This window comes from Equus przewalskii, chromosome 26 (assembly GCF_037783145.1).
Source record: "Equus przewalskii isolate Varuska chromosome 26, EquPr2, whole genome shotgun sequence".
Taxonomy (NCBI): Eukaryota; Metazoa; Chordata; class Mammalia; order Perissodactyla; family Equidae; genus Equus; species Equus przewalskii.
Window position 1 is genome coordinate 5,309,114 of NC_091856.1, and position 24,397 is coordinate 5,333,510.

At 52.4% G+C, this 24,397-nt stretch overlaps 1 protein-coding gene across 3 annotated transcripts in view; it reads right to left on the reverse strand.

The window, feature by feature from the left end:
- Positions 1-24,397, reverse strand: part of GABBR2 (gamma-aminobutyric acid type B receptor subunit 2) — a 331,181-nt gene that overhangs the window by 216,203 nt on the left and 90,581 nt on the right. For all 3 annotated transcript variants that reach the window (XM_070595867.1, XM_070595866.1, XM_070595868.1), the window contains one exon: positions 10,381-10,518. In XM_070595867.1, coding sequence (XP_070451968.1) covers positions 10,381-10,518 — 138 coding nt within the window. The remainder of the gene's footprint in view (positions 1-10,380; positions 10,519-24,397) is intronic.

Sequence of the window (24,397 nt, forward strand, 5' to 3'; positions counted from 1 at the left end):
GTCCGACCAAGGCTTGAGCAATCCACGACACAGTTTGACAAGAGTCCTTGTGGCCCACGGAGCTGTCCGCAGGGATGTCCAGAGGTGGCGAACACGGTCAGCACCTGCACGTTCACACAGACATTCCAAATGCAGACCCCGGGGCTGAGTCAGGAGGTATTTCCCTCAAGCCCCCTCCCGAGTCTGAACCCTCCAAACCCTCCCTCTCATCTGACACACCTGGCCTCCCTTCAGAGGCCCAGGCAATGCTGGGTGAGAGGCACCCGAGATGAGCAAGACTCACCGAGGACCATGTTAAAACGCAGACTCAGAGTCAGTAAGTCTGGGGTGGGACCTGGGAGTCTGCATTTCTAACAGGCTCCAGCTGCTGCTGCTGGTCCATGGGCCACACAGCTTGAGATTTCCCTGATGCTAAGAACCCTCCAAGGCACTTGTTGAAAATCAGCTTCCTGGCCTCTTCCCTGGAGACGCTGGTCAGCGGGCCGGAACCTGTCTGTTCCCTAGCAACCGGTGCCCGCCCTCACCTGGGCCACGCGACGAGTCCCGCCATCAGACGCATCTGGGAAGCACTGCCTCGTCCAGCACCCCCATATGGTGCCTGCATCCTCCCCAGCATCCCCACCACGAGCCGCCCAGCCTCCACGGAGGGCGGCTCCTCTCTGAGGCAGGGACTCTGGCCCAGCGCTGTGCATCAGAATCACCTGGAGCATTCAGAGAGCGCTCAGAGCCCAGGCGCCTACAAGTAGGGCAGGGCCTGGTCAGGCCGACCAAGTCGTCCCCGTTTGCCCGAGACTCTCCCGTCCACGTTTCCTGCTCCGCATTTATCATTTCTACCCTCACAATAACCCTATGAGTCGGCACTGTACCCATTTCGCACGTGCCCTCCTGCAGGGAGTTACTTTTCCAACTCCCTCTCCACTTCTTTCCAGACTCCATTCCACGCAACCTGCGGTCGGATGCTTACTGCAGCATCAGCTCTACCGTAAGTAGCGAGTGGCTTATTTGTTTAGAATGAATTATTTACCCTCCACGTATTTCCAGAAAGAGGTTGAGGGGGCTGGTGGTGAAAGATGCGCAGACAATGAGGCCAAGGGAGTTACACGCTGGGAACTGATATTACTTTAGATACCACGGTCTTGAATTAAAAATGGGGGTCAGAACCTAGAATTGAATCTTCCACCAGATGGACAGGAAAGATGCGGGCTGGGTCCTCGGCAGGAAGGGATGGGGACCCGCCATGCTCTCGACAGCATCGCGCCCTCCTTCGCCTCCGCTGGGGTGAGAGCTCAGCCAGCAAGGCGCGTGTGCGCCTCTTATAGCTGCCTCGGGCTGCTTCTGCCTCTCCGCAGGCTCTGTGTTCATTTCACTGTTCTGAACCACCTTTGTGCTCTGTGATGGTTCATTTCATCCACACAATTTCGAGTTTGGAGACTAATGGAGACATAAATCTTCAAGGAGTCCCCTGCCCAGGGCCTGGCCGGCATCTCAGATGGCAAAAGCACCAGTAACGGTAATGTTAACCTTCCTCTCTAGGGGGTACGGTCTGCAGAGTGCTCCAACCGCCCAGCTTCCCTGCCTCATCTGACGCTCTCTGGGCCAGGAGAAGGGCCGATTTAGTGAGCCCCCAGCGCAGATGGGTTCAGGGAGGCTGCAGGAGGTGGCCATGCGCCCAAGCCGATTCTGTCAGGGAGACACAGAGGAGGAACAATTGCCCGGAGCTTCTGGCGACTACACCAAAGTACCTCTCTGCTGTGACCACCGTCCTGGGGTGGCAGCCTTGGGCAGCGGTCTGGGAGAGCCTGGGAGAGCATACAGCAGGCACTGTACTTGCTAAGTGAGGGAATGGATAAATAAACATGAGCATGAGCCAATGAATGAATGGATGAACGAGAAAGGAACACCTCCCTTTCCCCACAGAAGATCAGTGGGTCCTGCCCGGATCCCCTCTGAGGGCTCGCACTTCCTCCTGCCCATTTGTATCCAAACGAATAGCTACCAACCTTCCCTCATGTCCTGCATGACATGCTGCCTGCTCTCCGGGCCCCACCGCACCAGGCATCCAATGACAAGACCAGGAAGGCCCATTCATAGTCTTTGGCCCTTGGGGTCTCTCCGCCCCCTCTGCTTGGCCATAGTGCATGTCCTTAATATCCCTTCCTCTTCTCCTTCCCCTGCCTTTTGTTTATGAATCCAGAAGGTGGAAGCATCTCATAGATTATTAATGTGCTAAATGGCCCCTCTGGAGACCAGCGCCAAGAAATGTCTCCAACCCGCCCTGGATTACTGGCCTCCAGTCTCTTTCTTAGAGAGCAGCCACACTAGCAGCAGCAGTGAAGGTTCCAGCTGTGCCTAATCACAGGCGGCTCCTAAATGGTTCTCCATCGAGTGCATGGTCCCCACCACCCGCCCCACCGCAAGGGCGTGGCCACCACATGCTGGCTGCAGGTGAATTCTGGCGTGGGGGATTCTAACTCACAGGGTCGGGGAAGCGGATGTTGTCTGTGCTTTGAGTGTCTTGCTGAGGAAGCCCCGTCCCACCCCTGTCACCTTCATTTCAGGGTCAGCAGTGGCGGAGCAAACAACAGTTGCTGCCGATGCAAAACAGGTGATTTTTAAACTCTGAGAGCTGTAATCAGAGGTCTGCTGCTTGCGGAGGAGCCCTTGCCATTGTCACAGCAGCTACTGTTTCACAGTCTATAAAAGTCCTTTCACTTAAAAAAAGGAGACGCCTTCATGGATTCTCACAATGCACAAGACATGTAAGGCTGGTTTGCTATTCCCATTTCTCAAAAGAGAAAAGTGAGGCCGGGAGGGATCAGATAAGACCGTGGTATACATTCAAAGCCCCGGAGAGTGAGGCACGGGACCCCGCTTTGCTGTACTGTGAGAACTTGGGCAAGGTCCTACCCTTTGGGCCTTTGTTTCCCAGTCTGTGTAATGGGGAGGCTGGACCCACTGATTGCTAAGATCCCGCCAACTCTGCCTTTCTATGAATCCACCTCTAAATCCACAACCCACAGCTAAGGAAGAAATGATCTTTTGATTTCTCAGGCTTCCCACAGCTTTAATAAGATAATCGCTTGAGAAAATCGAATCAGATGACAAAATTTCTGTTCCTGTGAAGCAAATGGCATCGACCGGCAGCTGAGAGCCATGCTGGAATTCAGTAAATAGCCAAGGGCCTGATTTGGGGGTTTTCACTGATTTAGTTTTCTAAATGTCAAAACCAAGCAAGATTTAGATTTTTCAGAAATCAAGTCCTAAATGTGCCGGGATGGAGTTGCCAACATTCTCCCGTCTGCGTGGCCCCCTCACCCCCACCCCCTCGCACGGGCTTCTCCAAGGAGACGCCCCACCACACAAACTGAAATACTCCTGCCCGGGAAGGTGGCGAGGGAGCGCCAAGGCAGGCCGGGGGCAGGTGGGCGGCCGAGGGGGCCCGGGCTGGGCCAGGAGAAAGGCCTCCACAATTTAATAACCTGCCGCCTGCCTTTTAAAGGACAGGCTCTGCGGGATAGGCTCCTGACGAGACGCTGTTTGCGTTTTCCTGCAAGCAGCCCTTTATCCCTTCAGGAACCTGACTTTATTTTCATCAGCCAGACTATTTCCGTCTGCGAGCTGAAGCAGCTCTCATCTCACTCCCGAGAAGGAAGGAGTTTTGCTCTGGGCTCTGAGGATGCCAATCCCCTTCTCGCTGCATCTCTTGTCCCTTCCCTGGGCTCTGCCTCCCACTCTGGTTCAAGCTACCCTGCCCCCATCTTCCCCACCCAGTTGCAAATCCTCCTGCTTTTTCCCAGGCCCCACAGGTTCAGAAGGACAGACTAGGCTGGGGTGAGGTCTGCAGAACTGCTCAAACAAATGCAAGTAGGGTCAGAAGCAAGCCACCTGCAGATCTCTGAGCATGGGGTTCTGAGGGAGTCTGGAAAATATTTCAAAGGAAACATATTAGGGGCTGCAGTTGGAGGGTCCTTGGGTCCCTCTGGGTCTGGCAGGCTCTGATGATCTGCCCTCATCATTAGGGAAGAGCCTGAGGTCCAGAAGGCAGGCAGCCAGTGCTCTGTCTGCACACACTCCCCGGGTACCGCTCAGCATCTGAGCCAGGCCTGCGCCAGGCCCGGGTGCAGGGTGAATGAGACCAGGCCCTGATCTCATAGCTCCAGGCACAGGGCAGCAAAGGCCGTGGAGGGGCATGCGGGTAAGGAGGTGCACCGAGGAAGGGGCAGTCAAACTGCATGGGAAAGGATGAGCACAGCCCTGCCAGGTGGAGAGACTGCGGGCAGAGGGAACAGCCCATGTGAGGCTGGCAGCAGGAAGGCACAGGAGGTGGGCGGAGGAAGGGAAGGTGGGGGAGCACTCTCCACCACACGATGCTCTGTGGGCTTCATCCTGGCGCCACTGGGATGGTGCCCCCAGCCTCCCCTCCTCTCTCCTCCATGTCCTCCTTCCAACAGGAACCATGGAGCTCTGCGGACCAGGAGCACTCCTTAGAGCCCCGCCGCCCGGGAGACGAACGGGCCTTCGAGAGCACCTGGAACCAACGACACCAAAGGCCCCTGAGCTGCGGCTGCCGAAACGGTACGGGGTGAGGAGTGGGGTGAGCTGTCCTTGAGGGGTCTGATGAACCCCTCAACGCAGACCCGCTCTTAGTGGAGCCCAGGAATTCGCATTAACATGAGCACATCCCCAGCCCCCTTGAGTGACTCTTACGATACAGTCTGAGAGCCAGCAACCTGGTCTGTGGCTACTCTGTGTATTAAATCTGCCCAATGGCAGGACTGGAGGAGACTGGATGGTTCGGGGAAGCTCGGGCAACAGGGAACTCAGCACTTCACAGCCAGGCAGCCCGCTCCACGCTGGAGGCCTCCCATGGCAGGGGCTTGCTTGCAGGGGTCAGAGCCCTGCTCCCCTTGAACTGCAGCCATTGCTCCCGTGTCTCCTGCCTCCCTCACAGAGAACCAGCAAAATCTCTCAAAGGGCCACGCCGCTCCCGAGGCCAAGACTCCTCCCTCGGCCCCAGCGCCCTGCATGTTCTCCAGCCCAAACATGCTCACCTCCAACGGCCAGATGCCGGCCCTTCCCAGATGCCTCCCAGGCTATGCCCTGGTGGTCCCTCCCTGTGTGAGGCCCCGATCTGAGCCCCCACCCTGGGTGGGGTCTGACCAAACAGGACAGGGACAAAGCCTGCAGGTCGCAGCCTGGACTCTATGAAGCTCTTCGCATCTACCTGGAGGAGCTGACCTCCGCGGCTAAGTGACTCACATCACGGCTTAAACAATATTAGCCTCGTCGCAGCAACCATGAATCAAGAGGCCCGGCAAACGGCAAAAGTTAAATTCAACTGATTTCAGCACCAGGGTGAATTTTTACCCCTTTGTCTCTTGAATCCCTATTTTTGTAGCACCAGGAACCAGAAACAACTGATTACACATTCCAGGCCATCTCTGTCCAGCCAGCATTGTCCCCCAAAGGACAGGCAGAGCTCCTTTTCAATTATACAAATTACATGCATTTTCCCATTTGCAAAACTCTGTTTCCCAGCCCAGCTTTGAATAAGTTAAGAGGCTCATCAAGTCCCTTGAGCAAGGGCAGACCAGCTCGTCCAGCCCTCGCCATCTCTGCGAGCAAGCGCAGCCTCCCGGAGGTGGGCGGGGTTGGGAGGTCCCCAGGCTGGCCCCTGACGGACGGGGCAGTGTTCCCTGAGAGTAGGGGAGGCAGAAATCCAGATCCAGGGCTCCCCCCATCAGCATCCAGATCTTTGTTCCCACGTCACCCTTGCCTGGCTCCACAGGCTGGGAGAAGTCTGCCCTCCTGGGCTGATCCTGCAATTCCGCCTCCCAGGTGCCCAGAGCTCCCCAAACTCCGGGGCACCGTCTGGTTCCCAGCCGCTCAGCGCCCCCATCCGTGCACGGCCGGAGCCCCTGACCTGGCCCAGTGTCTGGGGGCAGATGCCCAGGGCAGCAGTGGACTGTGCACGAGAATCACCTGGGAGCCTGTCAACAACGCAGAGGGATTCTGTTGAGGCGGAAGCTGAGGATGTGCATTTTCCCCCCAGTCCTCAGCCTCCCCGTGGGCAAGCCCACACATGCCGTGAGAAACTCTGCCGGGGAGGGTTTCGGCCCCCAGTGTGTCCCTGGGCCTAGTTCAGTGCAGCACTGAGTGAGGACCTACTGTGCACCAGGCCCTGCACTAGGCATTGGGAGCTAGGAGACGAAGAAAATGGGGGCCCCTGCCCCCGAGAAGCTTATGGTCTAGCAGGGAAGACTGGGATATAGAATAAACCATTTCCACAAAATGTGATTCACTTAATAACAGCATACCTCATGCAATATGGGAGTGATGACAGGCATACTGCTCCACCTTCTTTTCACTGTTGCTAGCCTAAGAGTATTTTTTTCCTAAGCCCACCCCACTCATGAAATTCTTTCTTTTTCTTTCTTTCTTTTTTTTTTTTTTTGGTGAGGAAGATTGGCCCTGAGCTAACATCTGTTGCCAGTCTTCCTTTTTTTTTTTCTCCCCGAAGCCCCAGTACGTAGTTGTATATCCTAGTTGTATGTCCTTCTAGTTCCTCTATGTGGGATGCCACCCCAGCATGGCTTGATGAGCGGTGCTCAGGTCCGCATCCAGGATCTGAACCAGTGAACCCCGGGCTGCTGAAGCAGAACACGCACACTTAACCACTATGCCACTGGGCTGGCACCCACCCACGAAATTCTAATACCATAGATATACTGTATATCTGTTTATGTACTGTACATATATCTGTACTTTGTACTTAAAATGAGTGAGATTTTTTTTTTTGCCTCCTCCCCACAAGAACCAATTTTCACCCCCTTGGGGGAGATGGCCCCTGACGAGAAGGCATTGTTTAGGAGGGAACAATTAACTTACTTTTGGGGCTGGGGATGGGAGGCACAGAAGGAAAGGAGTCAGGGAAGGCAGCACAGAGGAAGTGTTACCTATCCAGGGTTTTGAAGGATGAGCAGGAGTTCTGCAAAACAGAGAAAGACTCAGCATCAAGTCTCCCCTACTGGGCAACTTGAACTCCTGCCTTCCTCGGAGAATTCCTCTTTCCTGTGGTCGCCAGCCTCCAAGATGGTCCCCAGTGATCTTCTCCTGCTATTGCTTGTGTCGTCCTCCCCCACACTAAAAAGAGCTAATTTATAGGATGGAGCAGAAATACGGCGTGCAGCTTCTGAAGCTAGATCCTAAAAGACTTTGCCACTCTGCCTTGGTCTCCTAGATGGCTCGTTTTGGGGGAAGCTACCTGCTATGTCAGGGGGATATTCTAGTGGCCCTATGGGGAGACCTACACAGAGAGGCACCAACTTGCCAGCCATGTCGGGGAGCCACCTTGGGAGGAGATCCTCCAGCCCCAGTGAAGCCTTCAGATGATGCCAGCTCCCAGTCTGCAGGCCCCAGCTGGACCCCAAACATCATGGAGCAGACACGAGCCATTCTGTGGGTCTGAATTCCTGACCCACAGAAACAGTGAATTAATAAATGATTATTGTTGTCTTAAGCCACTAAATTTTGGGGTGATTCATCACACAGCAATAAATAACGGATGCCATCCCCAGCTCATCACCCAGTTCCCTGTCTCGTCAAGTCGTCTAAGCCTGAGGCTGTTCTCGCTCACGCTGCGGCCAGGCAGCTCTGGCTGGCAAGCCGGGAGTTTCCACCGTGTGCCTGCTCCTGCAGCTCCTCAGAGGATTCCGAGGGGCAGACGGCTCCAAGCGGGGCTGAGAGACAGTCAGGAAGCTCCCTGCATTCCTCTCTGGGTGGGGATTTTCCAGGAAGCTTGGCCGCTCACGTCTGGGCAAAACATCCATCTGCAGAACCTCGGTCCCTCCAGCCCTTCCTCCCGCCCTCCATCCCGCTGGTCATGCAGCAGACGCCTAACACGCCTGTGAAGTGTGAGGCACCAGGAGGAACAGGAGTAACTCAGGCCCAGTTTCGGTCCTCAAGGAGCACAGCCCAGCTAAACCTGTTCTCTGAGAGAGGGACAGGCATGGGGGGGCGGGGGCTGTGTACAGCTCTGCTAGAAGTAAACAGGAGGAAGTGAGAGAAATTTCTAGAATTTCTAGAGGGGCTACTTTAGATAGTGCAGTAAGGAAAGGCTTCTTGGAAGAGGCAGCACTTAAGCTGGTCTCTAAGAACGGGTAGGACTTGCCAAGCTGGACACGGGGAGAACGGGGTATTTCATGGGTGGGAGCCGTGTTGCAGGAAAGACCCAGAATGCTAAGCAGCGGGAGTGTTCAACTCGGGGAGTAGCAGGAGACAGGCAGGGGCCGCAACAGCAATAAAACCGGGGACATGCAGTGCTCACGAGGTGCCTGCACAGCTCCCAACACTTTTTAGTCGCTGAATCCGCACAGCGGCCCTAGGAAACCAGTCCTTGCACCGCCCCAACGCTGCGATGAGCACTGAGGCCCGGGAGCAGGGTGCTGCTCCTCAGCGTCAGGAAGGGAAGCGCGGGCAGACCATGGGTGACTCCACCGAGGTCACGGCATTGGTGGGCCCCGTGGGGCCTGGAGCTGGGTCCCGGGGCACGTGAGCCAGGCTGGCTCCCCCGTACTGGTGAGGTCGGCCCCATGGCCCGCCAGCTGCTTCTCGGGCCTCCTTGCCTGTCGCCTGCCACATGGGCCTGCACTAGGCGCGGCCTGCTCAGCTGGGGGACGACTCCCCTCGCCAAGCCAGCGCTCCCCACCTCCCGCTTCTGCAGCTTCCTCCTCCACAGCATCGCCAGCTGTCCGTCCTCCTTCGCCCTCTCCTCCTTCGCAGCCAGCTCTGCATCACCTCCTTCAGCAGCCTCCCTTGACCCCGGGCTGAGTGGGTGGTCCTCCCCTGGGACCCCAGCCTGCGCTCATCACACCTCTGCTAAGGCTGGCTCCCACCTCCTCTCGGCTCTACCCCAGCTCCCCACACGCGCAGGGCTGGACTCACGGAGGTCCTCAGTCAACGCCAGCAGGGTGAAACCAGATCCCCCTGTGGTCTGGCTCCCGCCTGCTCTTCATTCTCACTCTCACCACCGTGATAAGCCCACCACGCTCCAGCCCCACTGCCCTCTTTTCTGTTCCCTTAACAGTTCTTTCCCATCACAGGCTGTCTGATTTGCTATTCCATCCTGACGTGGATGCTCTTCACCCAACCAGCTCCCTCTCAACTCGAATGTCACCACCTCTGAGAAGCCTTTCGTGATTGCCCCAAGGCAGTCACTATTTACCCCATCATCCTGTGTATTTTTATCCCAGCCCAGTTTCTTGACCACAGTCTCATCTCAAGGGCCACACTGCTTGAATTTAAATCCTGGCTCTAGTACCAGTGAGCTGCGGGTCCTTGGGCAAGTTAATGGCCGCTTGTGCCTGAGTTTCCTTATCTATAAAATGGGGATGATAATAGCACCTACAGCATAGAGCAGTTACAAGGATTAAATGAGTTAATGCGTATAAGCACTCAGAACAGGATTCTGTAATCAGCCTGACATATGTGTCACACCAGTGTTAGCTCCCAGTATTATCACCTAGCTGTCTGCTTGCTTACTGCCTGTTTCCGTCCTGGAATGAAGCTCCGGCAGGTAGGGATCATGTCTGTCCAGTCTGGCACTACATCTTCAGTGTCCATCAAAATTCTAGGCACACAGTAAGTTGCCTGCTATATTTATTGGATGGATGGACGGGTGATGGAGTGACAGATGGATGGACGGATCCAGATGATGGGTGGATGGATAGATGGATGAAGCAAAGAGGTAAGGCCTCTGCACGGGCCACCACTCATCCCATGTGGTCACATCTTAGTACACTCTTCTCTCTCAAATAACAGCCAGCCCTGCCGAGTGTCGCCAACAGACCATACACTCGCTGGTGGAGCGTTCGACCATGTGTAACATTGGCCAGTGTAAAGAGTGAATAACTGGCCAGGAGCCCCAGCAGAGGCTTGGCTGAGGAGAAAGGCAGTGTGAGTGGACCAGAGAATTTCAGTGGGGGAGGAGGTTTGGTAGGGAGCAGAAAAAGGACCCTCTGGTTATAGGAACAGCGAGAGCAGAGCCAAGGCCTGAAGGTCCAGGTGCATTTGGGGAATGGGGGTCGTCTGGAAGGGCTGAGGCACAGAGTGAGGCGAATGGGCCCAATGATGGTGGCCATGAGAGTCGGGCTAGGGAGTCACTGAAAGACTTCAAACACACAGTGCGGTGTCAGGGCTACCCTTTACAGACCCCCTGTGTTGGCTGTGCCAGGCCAGGCTGGAGGGTCAGGTGGAAGCTGTGTCGTCATCCAGGAAAGAGTCGGCGTGGGGTGGGGCTGAATCAGGGCAAGGAGCCATTCTGGCAAAAGATGGGTGGCCAACCAAAGACAGTCCCACAGCCAAAAGTGGCCCTGACCTTACCTGCACCAGATTCCAGCCTTGGAGGGACTCTGCGATGATGGACGTAACGGACGGACAGACGCCTCCAAACACCATCAGGTGGTTCGGCCCGTATTTTATTGCGTCGTAGAAGGCTTTCAGCCCTTTTGCATTGTCACACTGGGGAGCAACACACAGAAAGAAAAGCTCAAATTAGAAGCAGCTTTCCCCAGGGCGAGGGCCCGACAGTGGATTCATGCAAACGAACCTTCCTCACGGGAAACCTGCTGAGTTTCAGCTCTCCCAGCGTGGGGCCTCTCCTGAAGCCAGCCCCGGGCTGCTGCGAGCTCAGGGAAGCGGGGCCCCAGCAGCCCATCCTGGCTACCCCCCCCCCCACCCGGAGCGCCCTCAGATCCAGGACCCCTGGTTCCCCAGCTGTCTCCCTTCAGAGCACACCGAGGAACCAGCCCCAGGAGGCCGCCCCCTGGGGTCTCCCCTTTCCAAGGTCATTTATGTTTGAAAAGAAGATGAATCCACACCCATCAGGAATGGCTATTGTCAAAAAAGCAGAAAATAACAATTGTTACTAGGATGTGGAGAAATTGGAACTCTTGAGCACTGCTCGTGGGAATGTAAAATGGCACAACCACCCTAGAAAACACAACACAAACATACACTGCAGTTGCTCAAAAAGTTAAACAGAATTACTACACGACCCAGCTCTCCACTCTGGGTGTACACCCCAAAGAACTGAAAGCGGGGGGACTCAAAGAGCTACTCGGACCCCTGTGTTCACAGCAGCACTATTCACAATAGCCCAAAGGTGAAAACAAACCAAATATCCATCAAGAGATGAATGGACAGGCAAACTGTAGCACATACATACAAATGGAAGATTTTTCAGCCTTAAAAGGAAGGAAACTCTGATATATGCTACAACAGTGAAGACATTATGCTCAGTGAAACAACCAGATGCAAAAGGGCAAATATCGCCTGAGCCCACTGAGCGGAGGCACCTGGAGGAGTCAGGCTCACAGGGACGGGAAGTGAAGGGTGGCTGCCAGGGGCCGAGGACGGGGAACCCGAGTTAGTGTTTAACGGGGCCAGTTTCCGTTCGGGAAGACAGGAACGTTCTGGAGATGGCGGTGACGGCAGGACGCAGTGAATATCTTTGATGCCACTGAACTGCACACTTACAAATGGTCGGAATGGTAAGGTTTATGTTACGTCCATTTTATCACAATACAAAAAGAAGGTGAGTCTAAGGGGGAGACTTCCTTCAGCAACACTCGCTGAGCAGTGCTCCGCGTGCAGCCCAGCCGGACGCTGGGGAAGCACAGACGTCGGACAGGCCCTGCCGAGGAGCCCACAGATGAAAGGGGAAACGGGACCCAGCGACCCTCTGCGAATGAGAGGACCAAGGTCCACGGCTGTCGGGAGTCAGTGATGGCCCACTTCCCACCCCCACCCCACCTCACCTCACTCATCAAGCGGCAGGTGGCTCTCCCCCGACAGCGACAGCGGCTTGGGCTCCTAAGGGGCTTCCTGCTCCCCAGCCCAGTTCAGCCTGTGCCCCACCCAGCAGTCTGAGGGTCCTTTTCAAAACATAAATTAGTCCTTCTCACTCTCCTGCTTCCTGTGCACTTAAAACCAAACTCCTATCAGAATATAATTCTCAAAAGGTTAAAAACATAATTCTCATGAAAATCGATACTGGCTACCTGTCAAACTTTTATTTAACTCATTAATAAGGGGATCTGCGGGATGACAAAAGTGGATTTGAAAGAAAACTTGAGAAACAGGGACTTTTATAGTGAATGGAAAAATGAGAAATAAGATTGCTAAATTAGATACAAAACAGGTTAATATCCCGTATGGCACTAAATCTATCACCTTTGGGGACAGAAAAGCAAATCAATGAGAACCAGCACATCTTAGTTTTAGAGAACTGGAAGAGCTTTAAACTCCTCCAGTCAGACGACCCTTAGGCAATGCCATAAGAAAATGCTCTGTTACACTAACTGGTCAGAGAATAACTTCTGTGTGTTATTTACAAGTTTGATATGATATTCTTAACGCTCCTATCACAATGGATACAAGAAGCCACAGGACCCAGCCCAGCCTCCCACTCTGACCTCATCTCCCTCCACTGTCCCTGGCTCATGGGGACAGCCTCACTGGTCTCCTCTTTGTTCCTTGAAATGGAAAACAATTTCCTTCCTGCCTCTGGGCCTTTGCATTTGCTGTTTTCTTTGGCGGAACAATATTCACTTGGTTCTCAGCCTGGCTCACTCCTCCTCATCGTTCAGGTCTCAGCATAGCTGTCTCCTCCTCAGAGAAGTCGTCACCGTCCCCCTACCCAAAATGGTCCCCACCCCAGTCACTCTATCATGCCACCCTATTCAATGCCCTAACATAGTTCCTAAAATGATCTGAAATCATCTCTATTTTCGTTTGCCTGTGTGTCAGAATGTGAGCCCCCTGAGGGCGAGGGTTTTTGTCACTGTTTCCACTGCGTCCCCCCCGAAGTTTACACAGAGTCCTCCGTGAGGGCTCAGGAAGGATCTGTCGGCTGCCTGAAGGAGCAGGACATTTTCCCCATCTGATTCTCCCCTCTTTTTCTACTTCCACGTCTCTCTTTACTTGTGTCTTCCTCTCCATTCTGGCTCTCCCCTTTCTTTCTGCTCCACCCTCCCTGCCCCTTAAATGGCCATAATGTGGGCTCACAGTGGGTTAGTATTTGCTGCTCCCTCTTAATTTATTGACAGATCTCTTGCACCGACACCCACAGTGGGGTTGACGGGGAGAGAAGAATCAGTCTGATGCGTTCCTGGCTGCTGGCGCTCCCTCTCTGGTGGAGGCAGTGACACAGGGGCACGGGTGGCCATGTCACGGGGTGGACAGAGCTCAGCGCTAGTGGGAGGCACAGCTGGGCTGTGGTGGGGGGTAGGGCCCTGGGGCTGGGATGAGGCAGAGGCCTGGGCCCAGGCTCGGTGGCTCTGGACGCCAGGCTGGGGAGGCGGACTGTAGCCCTCAGAGAATTGGGAAAGAATTCAAATTTTAAATTTTGATCTAATTTTTAAATTGGCCAAGTTAATTTTTTTTGCCGAGAAAGAGAAAAGGAGAGAATGAAGGGAAGGAAGGAAGGAGAACGAGAGGGAGGGAGGAAGGAAGAGGCGGTCCTTCTTGCTTCCTGGGCCCTCTACTCGTGTCTGTTCCCTGATGGAAAGCGACTCATCCCACCCTCAGCCGAGCACAAGCAGATTAATAGAGGGGTTCATGTTTCAATTGTTTCTACCATGATTTACTGAATCACTCCCATTTTAATACATTCCTGTAACGATTTTAGCTTGTTTTCTAATCCATAGCTAATGACAGTGATAACACAGTGCCCCAAGATTTATAATCAAAGTTGCATTAAAATAATATTAGCAATAATGAAGTTATTAATACTCGTTTGCTCAGCAGACATTTCGCCAGTACCTAGTCCATGCAAGACTCTGCATTAGTAATGACGTCCCGGCGTCTCACCAATATGCAACTTCTGACTGTGTCAACTCAAAAGTCTGAGAATACCTGACAGCCAGTGTTGGAGCTGGAAGAATCCCCCAGTGTTGGCAAGTGCTTGTCTGACTCAGTCCTCACCAGACTACGTGTGGAGGGCAGAATGTTGGCCCCGTGCCCTCTGCCCCTTGGTCTCACTCTCACGAACATGTTACGTTACCTGGCAAAAGGGACTTGCAGATGTGATCAAGGATGCTAATCTGCCAACTCGGAATTATCCAGGAGGCCCAGGTAACCACACAGCCCTGAGAAGCAGAGGCCTCTTGGCTGGTGGCAGAGGGGAAATCAGAGATTCAAAGCATGAGATGAACTTGAGGTGCCATCGTTGGCTTGAAGATGAACGGGGCCACATGTCAAGGAAATGGGGACCTCAGTCCTTCAATCACAAGAAACTGAATTGTGCCAGCGACCTGAAGGAGCTGAGGCTCCAGAGAAGAAGCCAGCCCAGCCAACACCTTGATCTTGGCCATGTGAAGCCCCAGGCAGAGGGCCAGCCATCAGGCAGGGCCTATGGACCGTGAGAACACACATGGCTGTGGTTTAAACCACTAAATTTGTGGTAATCTGTTATAGCCGCCATAGAAAACTAATACAGAGACGTAAAATGAGAAAAACGATACAGTGAGATTTTCCTCAAAGTTAAATGTATTCCATTTAAAGAACTATCCTTAATTTATAGACAAGATCCTTCATGGTTTGTATGGTGTTGAAATGTTTTTCTGCTATAAAATTACAGATGGTAGAAGGATTTTGTTTTTAATGTCCTAATGTGGCAAAATAAAAGGTTTTCCACCCTAGGTAGGTTTCTGTTCCATGCCCACCCCGACTCTGTTCCTTCAGCCCCTCCTGGTGCGTGAAGTCCAGACGTGTGGGCATCGCTCCTCTAGCCAGCCCCGCGTCCTCATTTTCGGAAGGAGACCCTGCGGACCCGAGAGCTGAGGGGACTTGGCCACTGTCCTTTCAGGATTAGGCAAGGGATTTCGGGACTCCAAATTCAGGGTTTTCTTGATAATCTAGAGAACTCAGCTCAACGGCGAAGGGAAGGCTAAAGCTGGCAGCGTTCTAGAAAGGACCACTCCCCCCGGGTTAATGCCGCAGGCCCAGGCCTCCTCCTGACCAGCACTCTTGCCCTGAGGCAGAGAAACAATTCCTGGGCACCAGGCACTTTGCCCCAGCTGCCCCAGAGAGCACATTTGCGGTGAATAACAAAATAAAAATCACACGGACGGATCTGTCCCTTTTAGATGTTATTCCCTCATCTTCATTTCTAAGACATGATTAGTGTCCCAAAGAGATGGACTTTCCAGCTGACCACAGCTGCGACTTTGTGGCTGGACCAGCTTGGAGGTTTTTATATATTTTTTTTTTTTTTAAAGATTTTATTTTTTCCTTTTTCTCCCCAAAGCCCCCCGGTACATAGTTGTATATTCTTTGTTGTGGGTTCTTCTAGTTGTGGCATGTGGGACGCTGCCTCAGCGTGGTTCGACGAGCAGTGTCATGTCCGCGCCCAGGATTCGAACCAACGAAACACTGGGCCGCCTGCAGCGGAGCGCGCGAACTTAACCGCTCGGCCACGGGGCCAGCCCCTGGAGGTTTTTATTTTATTTTTTTTGTGGGTTTTTATTTATTTATTTTTTTTTGAGGAAGATTAGCCCTCAGCTAACTACTGCCAGTCCTCCTCTTTTTGCTGAGGAAGCCTGGCTCTGAGCTAACATCTGTGCCCATCTTCCTCTAGTTTATACGTGGGATGCCTACCACAGCATGGCTGCCAAGCAGTGCCATGTCCGCACCCAGGATCCGAACCAGCGAACCCCGGGCCGCCGAGAAGCGGAACGTGCGAACTTAACCGCTGCGCCACCGGGCCGGCCCCAGCTTGGAGGTTTTTAAACGCAGTCCCTCAGGGACCTAGGAGCCAGCAGAGGTGTTTGGGGCCAGCGAGAGGGGCTCTGGGCTCCTGGCCTTCACTTCGCCCAGCAGCTCTCCTTGTCTCTGTTCTATGTACGGCGTCAAGGTTCCACATAATACTTCATTTGAAAAGAGAATTTCAGTGCCAGTAGCAAAAAATGTTTGGGGACCATGAAGGAGATGACCCGGAGGTCCCTTCCCATGTATGATTTTGGTCTCTGGCCTCGGGAAGGGCAGATGAGTGTCCCCGGGAGAGGCCGGATGAGCCAGTCACGGGAGCACACACCACAGGCCACTGGCTGAAATTAACCCACTGCCCCCCAGTTTGCCTGGTGGTCAATGCGCCAAATCCCGGGGAACTCCTCCAAGCTTGTGTCTCCCGAGGGATTCCTTGCAGACGTTTCACACGGCCGTCTCACAAGGATTTGTCCTTGTGGCTCAGGTGAAGGTCAGGTTCACCCGTACCCCACGCTGCAGTCCTCCCTGAGCACTGCGCCAGGCGATGTTCCCCTACCGCCTGCCCATGACCGTCCTCGTCGTGTGGACGTCGGGCCCGGCCCTGCAAGAGCCAGGGAAACGCTGGAGCTTTTCTATCCCCCATTTAAGGTGTCTGTCAGATGGCTTCTAGTGAGCTGGTCACCAGGCAAAACCATCATTCTGAGAAATTATTTATGGCACGTTCTCTTCGAGCAATTTGTCTTTTGATGGATTGTTCTCAGAGCCCCTGTAAGGGTTCTGGTGTCCTGGAAGAAAGCTACTGGCTTTATCATGTTCTCTTTCTCCCTCCACCTCCCCCACTAAGAACTCCCCCTCACTCATGTCTAGAGGGGGTTTGACGGGTGGCCACATCTGACGGCAGGTGGGGAGGTAACCCCATCACCGTTCACCTTCTCAGGCAGTAGTTCAAAGCTTAGGGACCTGCTGCAGCCTCTCACGCACCGTGTCGCCCCTTGGCCATGGGGCTCTGACACATAGTAGGCCCTCAACAGCTGCTGCCCTCCGTCCCTCCCCTCTTCTCGCCAGCATTCTTCCTCCTTGCCTTTCAATGACTCCACGTCTAACGTAGCTCATGGTCTCTACCTCCAAACTCCCCTCCACTGTCTCACTCCCGATGGCTCTCCTTCCCTGTAAGGACAGTCTTGTCACCGAGAAATTCTAATTGGCACATATGGGCTCTTAAAATTCAGCACCTATAAATGGGAACAGATCCAAAAGCCATGAAAATCAATTTTTTTAAATGAAAAAGTAGAACTCTCGGATAAAATCCATTTTCATTTAAATCTCATCTTTAAAGAATTAAAATACTTTTTTGACTTAAAACTTTCAAAGAAAATGTTCCTGAGAGTTAAAATGTAAAAATGTCAAGAAAATGTCAGAGTTAATAACGACCAATTTGAAACCGGAAATTACTCTGTACAGAATTTCAGAATCGAAGGCGAATTTAAAAGCTAATGTGTCCATCCTGCCCCCGGTACAAAGTCCTCCCCGTGCATCAAGTAGCAGTCAGCATCTGCTTCCATGCCTCCAGTGCCAGGGGTCTCACTTCCTCACCAGGGAGCGAATGTGGCATTGGTCAGCTCTGCTTCTTAGGAAAGTGCTTATTTTGGTCTTGAAATCATGCTCCTTCTGCAGTCTCTGTTCCAAGTTCTCATTCTAGAGCAAAGGTCAGCAAATGTTTCTCATAAAGGGCCTGGCAGTAAATGTTTTAGGCTTTGTGGGCCATATGGACTCTGCTGCAACTTCTCAATCCTTCGTAGTGCAAAAGCAGCCCCAGACAATACATAAACGAATGAGCGTGGCTGCACCCAACAAAATGTTATTTACAAAAACAGGCGGCAGTCAGACTTGGGTCATGGGCCGTAGTGTGCCCATCCCCACTCCAGAACCTCACAGAACACACACCATCCTCCCCGTGGGAGCCCTTCAGACACCTAAACTCAGCCCGCCTGACTCCACAAGACGCCTTCAGCCAAACGACCCTCAGCTCTTCATTTTTTTTTAGAGATTGGCCCTGAGCTAACATCTGTTGCTAATCTTCTTTTTTTCCTTCTCCCCAAAGCCCCCCAGTGCATAGGTGCATATTCTAGTTGTAGGTCCTTATAGCTCTGCTATGTGGGACGCCGCCTCAACGTGGCCTGACGAGCAGTGCCATGTCCATGTCCAGGATCCGAACCCGGGAAACCCTGGGCCCCAAAGCAGAGAGCATGAACTTAACCACTCAGCCACTGGGCTGGCCCCAATCTGCTCTTCTAATCATCTGCGTAGGACACAGTTTCAGACTGTCCTCCTCTGTGAGCTGTGAGTGTCCTCTGGGAAGGCTTTGGAGGATAGATGTTTCCAGGACGCACCTCCGAGTACTTCCGCCTGCCCTCACAGAAAAGCAGCGCTAGCCAACACAGCCTGTGCGCTCATGACGCGGTAGGCACGGCGCCAAGAACCTCCCGTCAATTACCCTAGTCATGCCTCACGTCGTTATAAGGTAGGCACTGTTATAGCTCCATCAACCAGAGAAGGAAACCGAGGTCCATAAAAGTTACATAACTTGCCCAAGTTCACGTGGATGGTAAGGATTCAATTCCAGGCAGTGTCACTTCAGAGCACTGTTTTACTTTACATCAGAATTTGTCATTATGAAATATTTCACTCATAGAAAAGAATATACGTGTAACATATAAAGTATGAAAGTTAGTCACATGAACATACAGTATAACCAACACCCAGCTCATGTTGAAGGCCCTGTGTGCCCACCTTGGACATACGCCTCCTTCCCCCGGGGGCACCCTAGTCTGAATTTTGTGTTTATCCTTCTTTGCTTTTCTTTATTATTTTATTATTTGCATATGTCTCCTAAACACTATATCACTTAATTTTACTTGTTTTTGAGTGTATATATAAGTGGAATCACGCTCTGTGTTTTGCCTGAAACTTGCCTTGATGGCTAATCATTATGTTTGTGAGATTGTTGTGCTGAACATAGCCGTAGTTCATCCATTTTCAGAGCTGTGCAGTATTCCATTGTGTGACTATGTCATGGTCGGTTCGTTAATTCCCCAGTTGATGGACACTTGGGTTGTTTCCAGTGTTTGGTTTGGTTGCTGTTGTAAGCAGGACGGCTGAACACTTCTATACATTTCTATGTGCCTTCTGGCACACACAGGCAGAGCTTCTCCAGGGTGTAAACTTGGAAATGGAATCATGGAATCACAGGATTTCCCACATTTTCTCCAAGTGGTTTTATCCACTTACACCCCCACCAGCAGTGTTTGTGAGATCTCACTACTCCACATCCTTACTGACTAATTTTTGTCCATCTTGTGGGCCGTTTTGATTTGTATGTTTCTGATGATTAGATAGGATACACCATCCTTTCAGATGTTTATAGGTGTTTCTGTTTCCTCTTTTAGACTGGCAACTTTGCCCATTTTTCTGCTGGGTTGTTTGTCTTTTCCTTACTGATGTGCTCAGAGCACATCTAGCCACAATGTAAACTGAATGAAAAGATCACCTCCCGCATTCTGGGCGTGACTTTATTAATGCAGCCTCAGATGCAGTCTTTCTACCTGCACCTACTCCACACAGAGCTTACCCTTAGTAAAAACTACTAGATCAGCACGCATAATCTCGACAACAGAACACCTATGAAGCTTTCCTGGGAAGAAGAAGAAAAAGAAACTACGTGATGATAAAATGCAGCCAACCACAAGATGAACCAAAACATAGTCTCTGGAATGGAGAGCTCGTGATACTACGAGCGATGTGAGAGCTGGATCCACTTCACACTGAGCCCCCAGCAAAGGGAAGATGATAATGCAACACAGAACTCAGAAGGTGGGAGCAGGAAAGGCAGTTGAAAGATTGCTAATTTCCTCTTCTTCCAGAGAAAGACTTTAATCGATAGCATCTGAAATTGAAAGCTGGCGTTGAAAAGCCAGGACTCTAACCTCACTGCTTTTCATACTCTTTTATTCTCTTAGATACATTAGAAACAAGTATTTTCTGTAATGAAGGCGAAATTGTTTAATGTTGAGCAGCTCGTTCTGCTTTACTTTTCCTTATTTTATCCTGTTACATTTAAATAAATGAAATCTAACGTCAATTTAAATAGCATGCAATGACCTCATTTTATAAAATTATTTCTGTCCATCTCTCTCCTTATAACGTATGCACAAAGAGATGTCTGGAATGAGAGTCATCTCACGTTAAAAATGGGGAGATTTGGGGTGATTTTTTACTCTCTTCTTTGTGCCTATTTGTTTCCTTGAATTTTTTAAAGCACGTATGACTTTCACAAGGACACACTGGTCACCTTTTCACACCCAGGATGCCTCCTCAACCGTTTAAACCTCCCTCTTTCTGTTCTTCTGTGGTTGACATTCTGAGCCAAAGCACAGGACTCTACATGTATAATTGCTAAATCACGTTAAAAATTAGCCCCAAACCATGGCCAGCTGAATTAAACACACACTATACTGTTTTTCCATTGAAATTAACCCATTCAGACATTTTCTGAGCATCTCCTAAGTGCCAGGAGAAATAAGTGACATATAAAAATTCCTTGAACAGAGTAGATACTCAAGAAACATTTACTGACATATTAAATTTGAAAATAAGAAGACTAATAATAATAAGACAGCAAGCCCTTCTATAGCATTTATTTGTGGTAGGTGCTGTTCTGATTTCTTCATATTTATTAACCCACTTAATCCTCACAACAGCCCTATGAAGTACATCCAATTATTATTATCCATATTTAATAGATGAAGAAACTGAGGGTCAGAGAAGTGAGTAATTTGCCCATTTGACACAGTATGCAAGAGGCAGAGTTGGGATTCAGACTCTGAATCCATGCTCCATGATGTCTGGGTTGTTTTTCTGCCTGGGCATACCCCTCCCACCCCCCAGCCTCTCCTGCAATTAGGTGTGACCACTGAGTTTTGGGCAATGAAATGCAAGCAAAGGTGATGTGCACCATGCCCGGGATCGGACTATAAAACCATCCACGGGCACTCGGTGCTCCTCCAAGGACCTAGAAGCCATGCGGCTCCCCCAACCCCACGTCCCTGTGGCCACCAAGAAAAGCCGTCACAAAGAGGGCCACCTCACAAGCCGACAGGCTCCGGGGGCCTGGCCCGGGGATCCGCCTCGCTCCTTCCGGCATCCCGACCCCTGACTGCACATGTCAGTGAACTAGCTGCTCCCCACTTCTTGCCAGCACGAGACTCCGCCATGCGCGGACCCTGGGCCCTTCGGTTGGGCTGCGGCTGTCTCAGAGCGGGGCTGCTGCCCGAGTGTCTTCCTCCCCACCCTCTTCCTCCGCCCTCGCCCTTCCCAGGAGTCAGCCCTGCCCGCAGCCTGAAGACACGCCCATCTCCGCTCCCTCTGCCCTCGTTCTTTCACAGGCACTTGTCCAGGTGCACCTCTGTCTGGGCACCTGCTTCCCGGGGGGACCCGGCCAACACAGCCCTCCGACCTGCACTCGACTGTGACATGAGCAAGCAAGCACCTTCCTACATTAAGCCCTGGCGTATGGGGGTGTCTGCTCCTGCACTCAGACCGCATCGGCTACACTTTACAAACGTTCTTACCGCCTGCTGTAAGAATTTTGAAACATAAGAAATCAACACACCTGGGGAACCTACTAGAGAAAGGCAAAAAGAATTTAAAGAGAGACAAAAAAGATTATGGGAAAAGGTAGAAAGAAAGTATGCTATACATTTAAAATTTCCCCCTATCGTTCAAGACACTGACGTGACACCAGAATTCAAGGGCCATAACCAGAGACAGCTCAGATCTGCTGCCCTGAGCCATCTTAGTCCCCTAAGTCCCTCTGTGCCCAGAGAAGGGCCCAGCTCCAGACAGGTGTTTAATACATATTGGCTGGACGAAATTATTGCTGATGGTGGATGCAGGCCCCGCTGGTGGCCACAACCTGAAAGAAAAGGAGTCCTGTCTATAGCTCTGTCCCAGAGAGCTCAACTGCAGCCATCTTGAGCTCTTCACACGCCCTCCCCAGCATGATGGACAGACCATCTGCTTCTAAAAGTCTCCAGGGAGCCAGACTGTCCATCCCAGATACCGACGACAACTGGCATTTCTGTCTTCTCCCCAAAGCTGTTCCTCTGAATTCTTGGCGGCTGCAGACTGTGTGACCGGAGGACGATGGAGCCACAGCGCACCTCTCTTCTTCTGACCGGCAGAGCCAGCTCCCCAATTTATCAAATGTTTGTCAAAGACTGGTAGATACAAACTGCGTTTCCTAATTAGCTGTCAATGAGTCCCCCCACATATGCAAGTGTGACATTTTTAAGAGTCAGGGTCACAAAAGCAAAGCGTGTGCAAGCTGCCTGTTGGCGGGGGGTGGGGGGGCTCCCTTCTGCAGGTTTGCACAAATATCACAGGTTGTCATCCCTTCCCCTGGAGACGGGGGCCTGGGTCCCCCGCTGAGGAGTGACGGCACTCCAGCTACGTGCCACCGAGCCATCTCCATGCCTTTCTCCCTGACATGTGCCTCTACATTGTGCTCTTCAGAGGGTGCACTGGCTCAACGATTGCCGAGGGCCTGGGCTAGGTACAGGGGTATGAGACAGGTGACACGTGGTCCCTGCCCTCAGGGGGCTTATAATCCACAGGAGGTGAGAGACGTAGAAATAATGAAGTAAAATGTGGTACGAGGTGTCATGGAGGTTTGGATCCAGTGTTATAAACACATGTTCATTCCATCACCATTCATGAGGGCAGGATTAAGAGCCAGATCCTGCACAGGTGCTGGGGACACAGGGAGCTCTCACTGCAGTGGGGGAGAGAAGACTGAAACAAAAAACCATCACATAAGGCAGGGTAAGAGCGGGAACTATGGAAGAAACACAAGTCATGCAAAAAGGAAGGAATATGCAATCACACTGAGGTATTCTGCCAATACTTCTTGGAGGAGGTGGCGTTCGAGCTGAGCCTTGTAAGATAAGGAAGAGACCGAGGGTGGTAGGAGGGCACACCAAGCAGAGAGGCCAGTGTGAGCAAAGGCTGGGAGGCAGGAAGCGCAGGGCAGGGAGGAGAGACGAGCGTCTGCCTCTGCGGCAGGAGCACAGGGTGGAGAAGGGCTGTGGCAGGAGAAGGGATGGGTGGGGTCAGACGGGCTCAAGCCAGAACCCTGGGGACCTTGACCACCAGGCAGGGTGTGGTTTCTTTCCTTTAGGCAGCAGGAGTCACTGCAGAACTTTGATCAGAGGAGGGCCAAGATGGAAGCCATCTTTACGCAGATGCTCTGGCCGCTGGTTACAGAAGGCAGGCCCGATGGGGAAGGAGGAGGCCAGCTGGGAGGTGGGGGCAGCCGCCCAGGTGTGAGGCTTGATGAGCAACCGGGCCCGGCACCCCTGGGAAGGACGTGTGTTCACAGCGGAGCTCACCTCTCAGGGGCTCGTGAACTAAGGGGCTCTGAGGCTTGGGTTTGACCAGCGCATGGTGTCCACGGGACCCAGTCAAACGGGTCGGTCTCAACAGCCTCCCTAACGGGAGCTCAGGGATGGGGAAGACCAATGAGGAAAGAGACCAAAGAGAGGGTAGAGCCAGCTGTGTCAGGCACAGGGCCTGGGGCTGCCGCGCCCTGTGACCTCCTCCTCACCTGGGCTCCACCTACAACACAGGAAGGTGCACAAGCGGGTTTATCAGTCGGGAAAGGCTAGGCTCCACTGTGGCAACAAACACCTGCCAAATCTCAGTGGCAGACCCCAGAAAAAGTCGATTGCTCTCTCAGCAAGGAGATCTTGACACATCATAGTCACTCAGGGGTCCAAGCGGATGGAACAATCGCCATTTTGAATGCCGCCAGTTGCCGAGGGAGAAGGACAAAGAAGGCTCAGGAGAGGTTCAACCAGCGATTCAATGGAACTCACTGGCCAGACCCGGCCGCACCCAAGGACCGGGACCCAAGGTCAACTTGGCCAGAGGAGAGGGGAACTGGGTGTCAGGGAACGTACTCAGCCACAGCTGCTCTCCGAGACCCCTTCCCACTCTGACAGTTGGTGTTTTGTTTGTGCTCCAGGCCAGATTCTGGTTCCATTTATACACATCAAGCCAACATTCCTTTAGCACTGACCTATGTGCCAGCAGAGTCTTTACATGCATGCTCTCCTTTACTATTCATAATGTATCTCATTTAATATCCACTGAGACCCTATGAGGTAGACGCCATCATTATCCCTCATTCAACAGAGGGGAAAGCACAAGTTCAGAGAGCTTAACTGACAAGCTCAAGGTCACTCGACTAGTAAATCGCGAAGCCAGGACTCACACCCAGCCCATCACACTCCAAACCTCAACTCTGTCTCTCAGAGTCCGAGCGGTCCGTAGACGGGTAAGATGCCCTGAGGAGCAGTGGGCGGCCTGTCCCTGCGGGCGTTCGGTCAGAAGCCTGCAGGAGGATGCTGCAGAAAGGAGGATTTCACCAGGTAAAGCAATGGATTCTAATCCCGAAATTCCAGGAGAGGTCGGGAGACAGGAAAAGTGGGGTAAGTCTCAGGACAGCGAGGGCTCTCTGAGCCGGAGACGCGGCGGGTGAGCGGGAGAGATGAGAGGTGGGACCGGACAGCAGGTT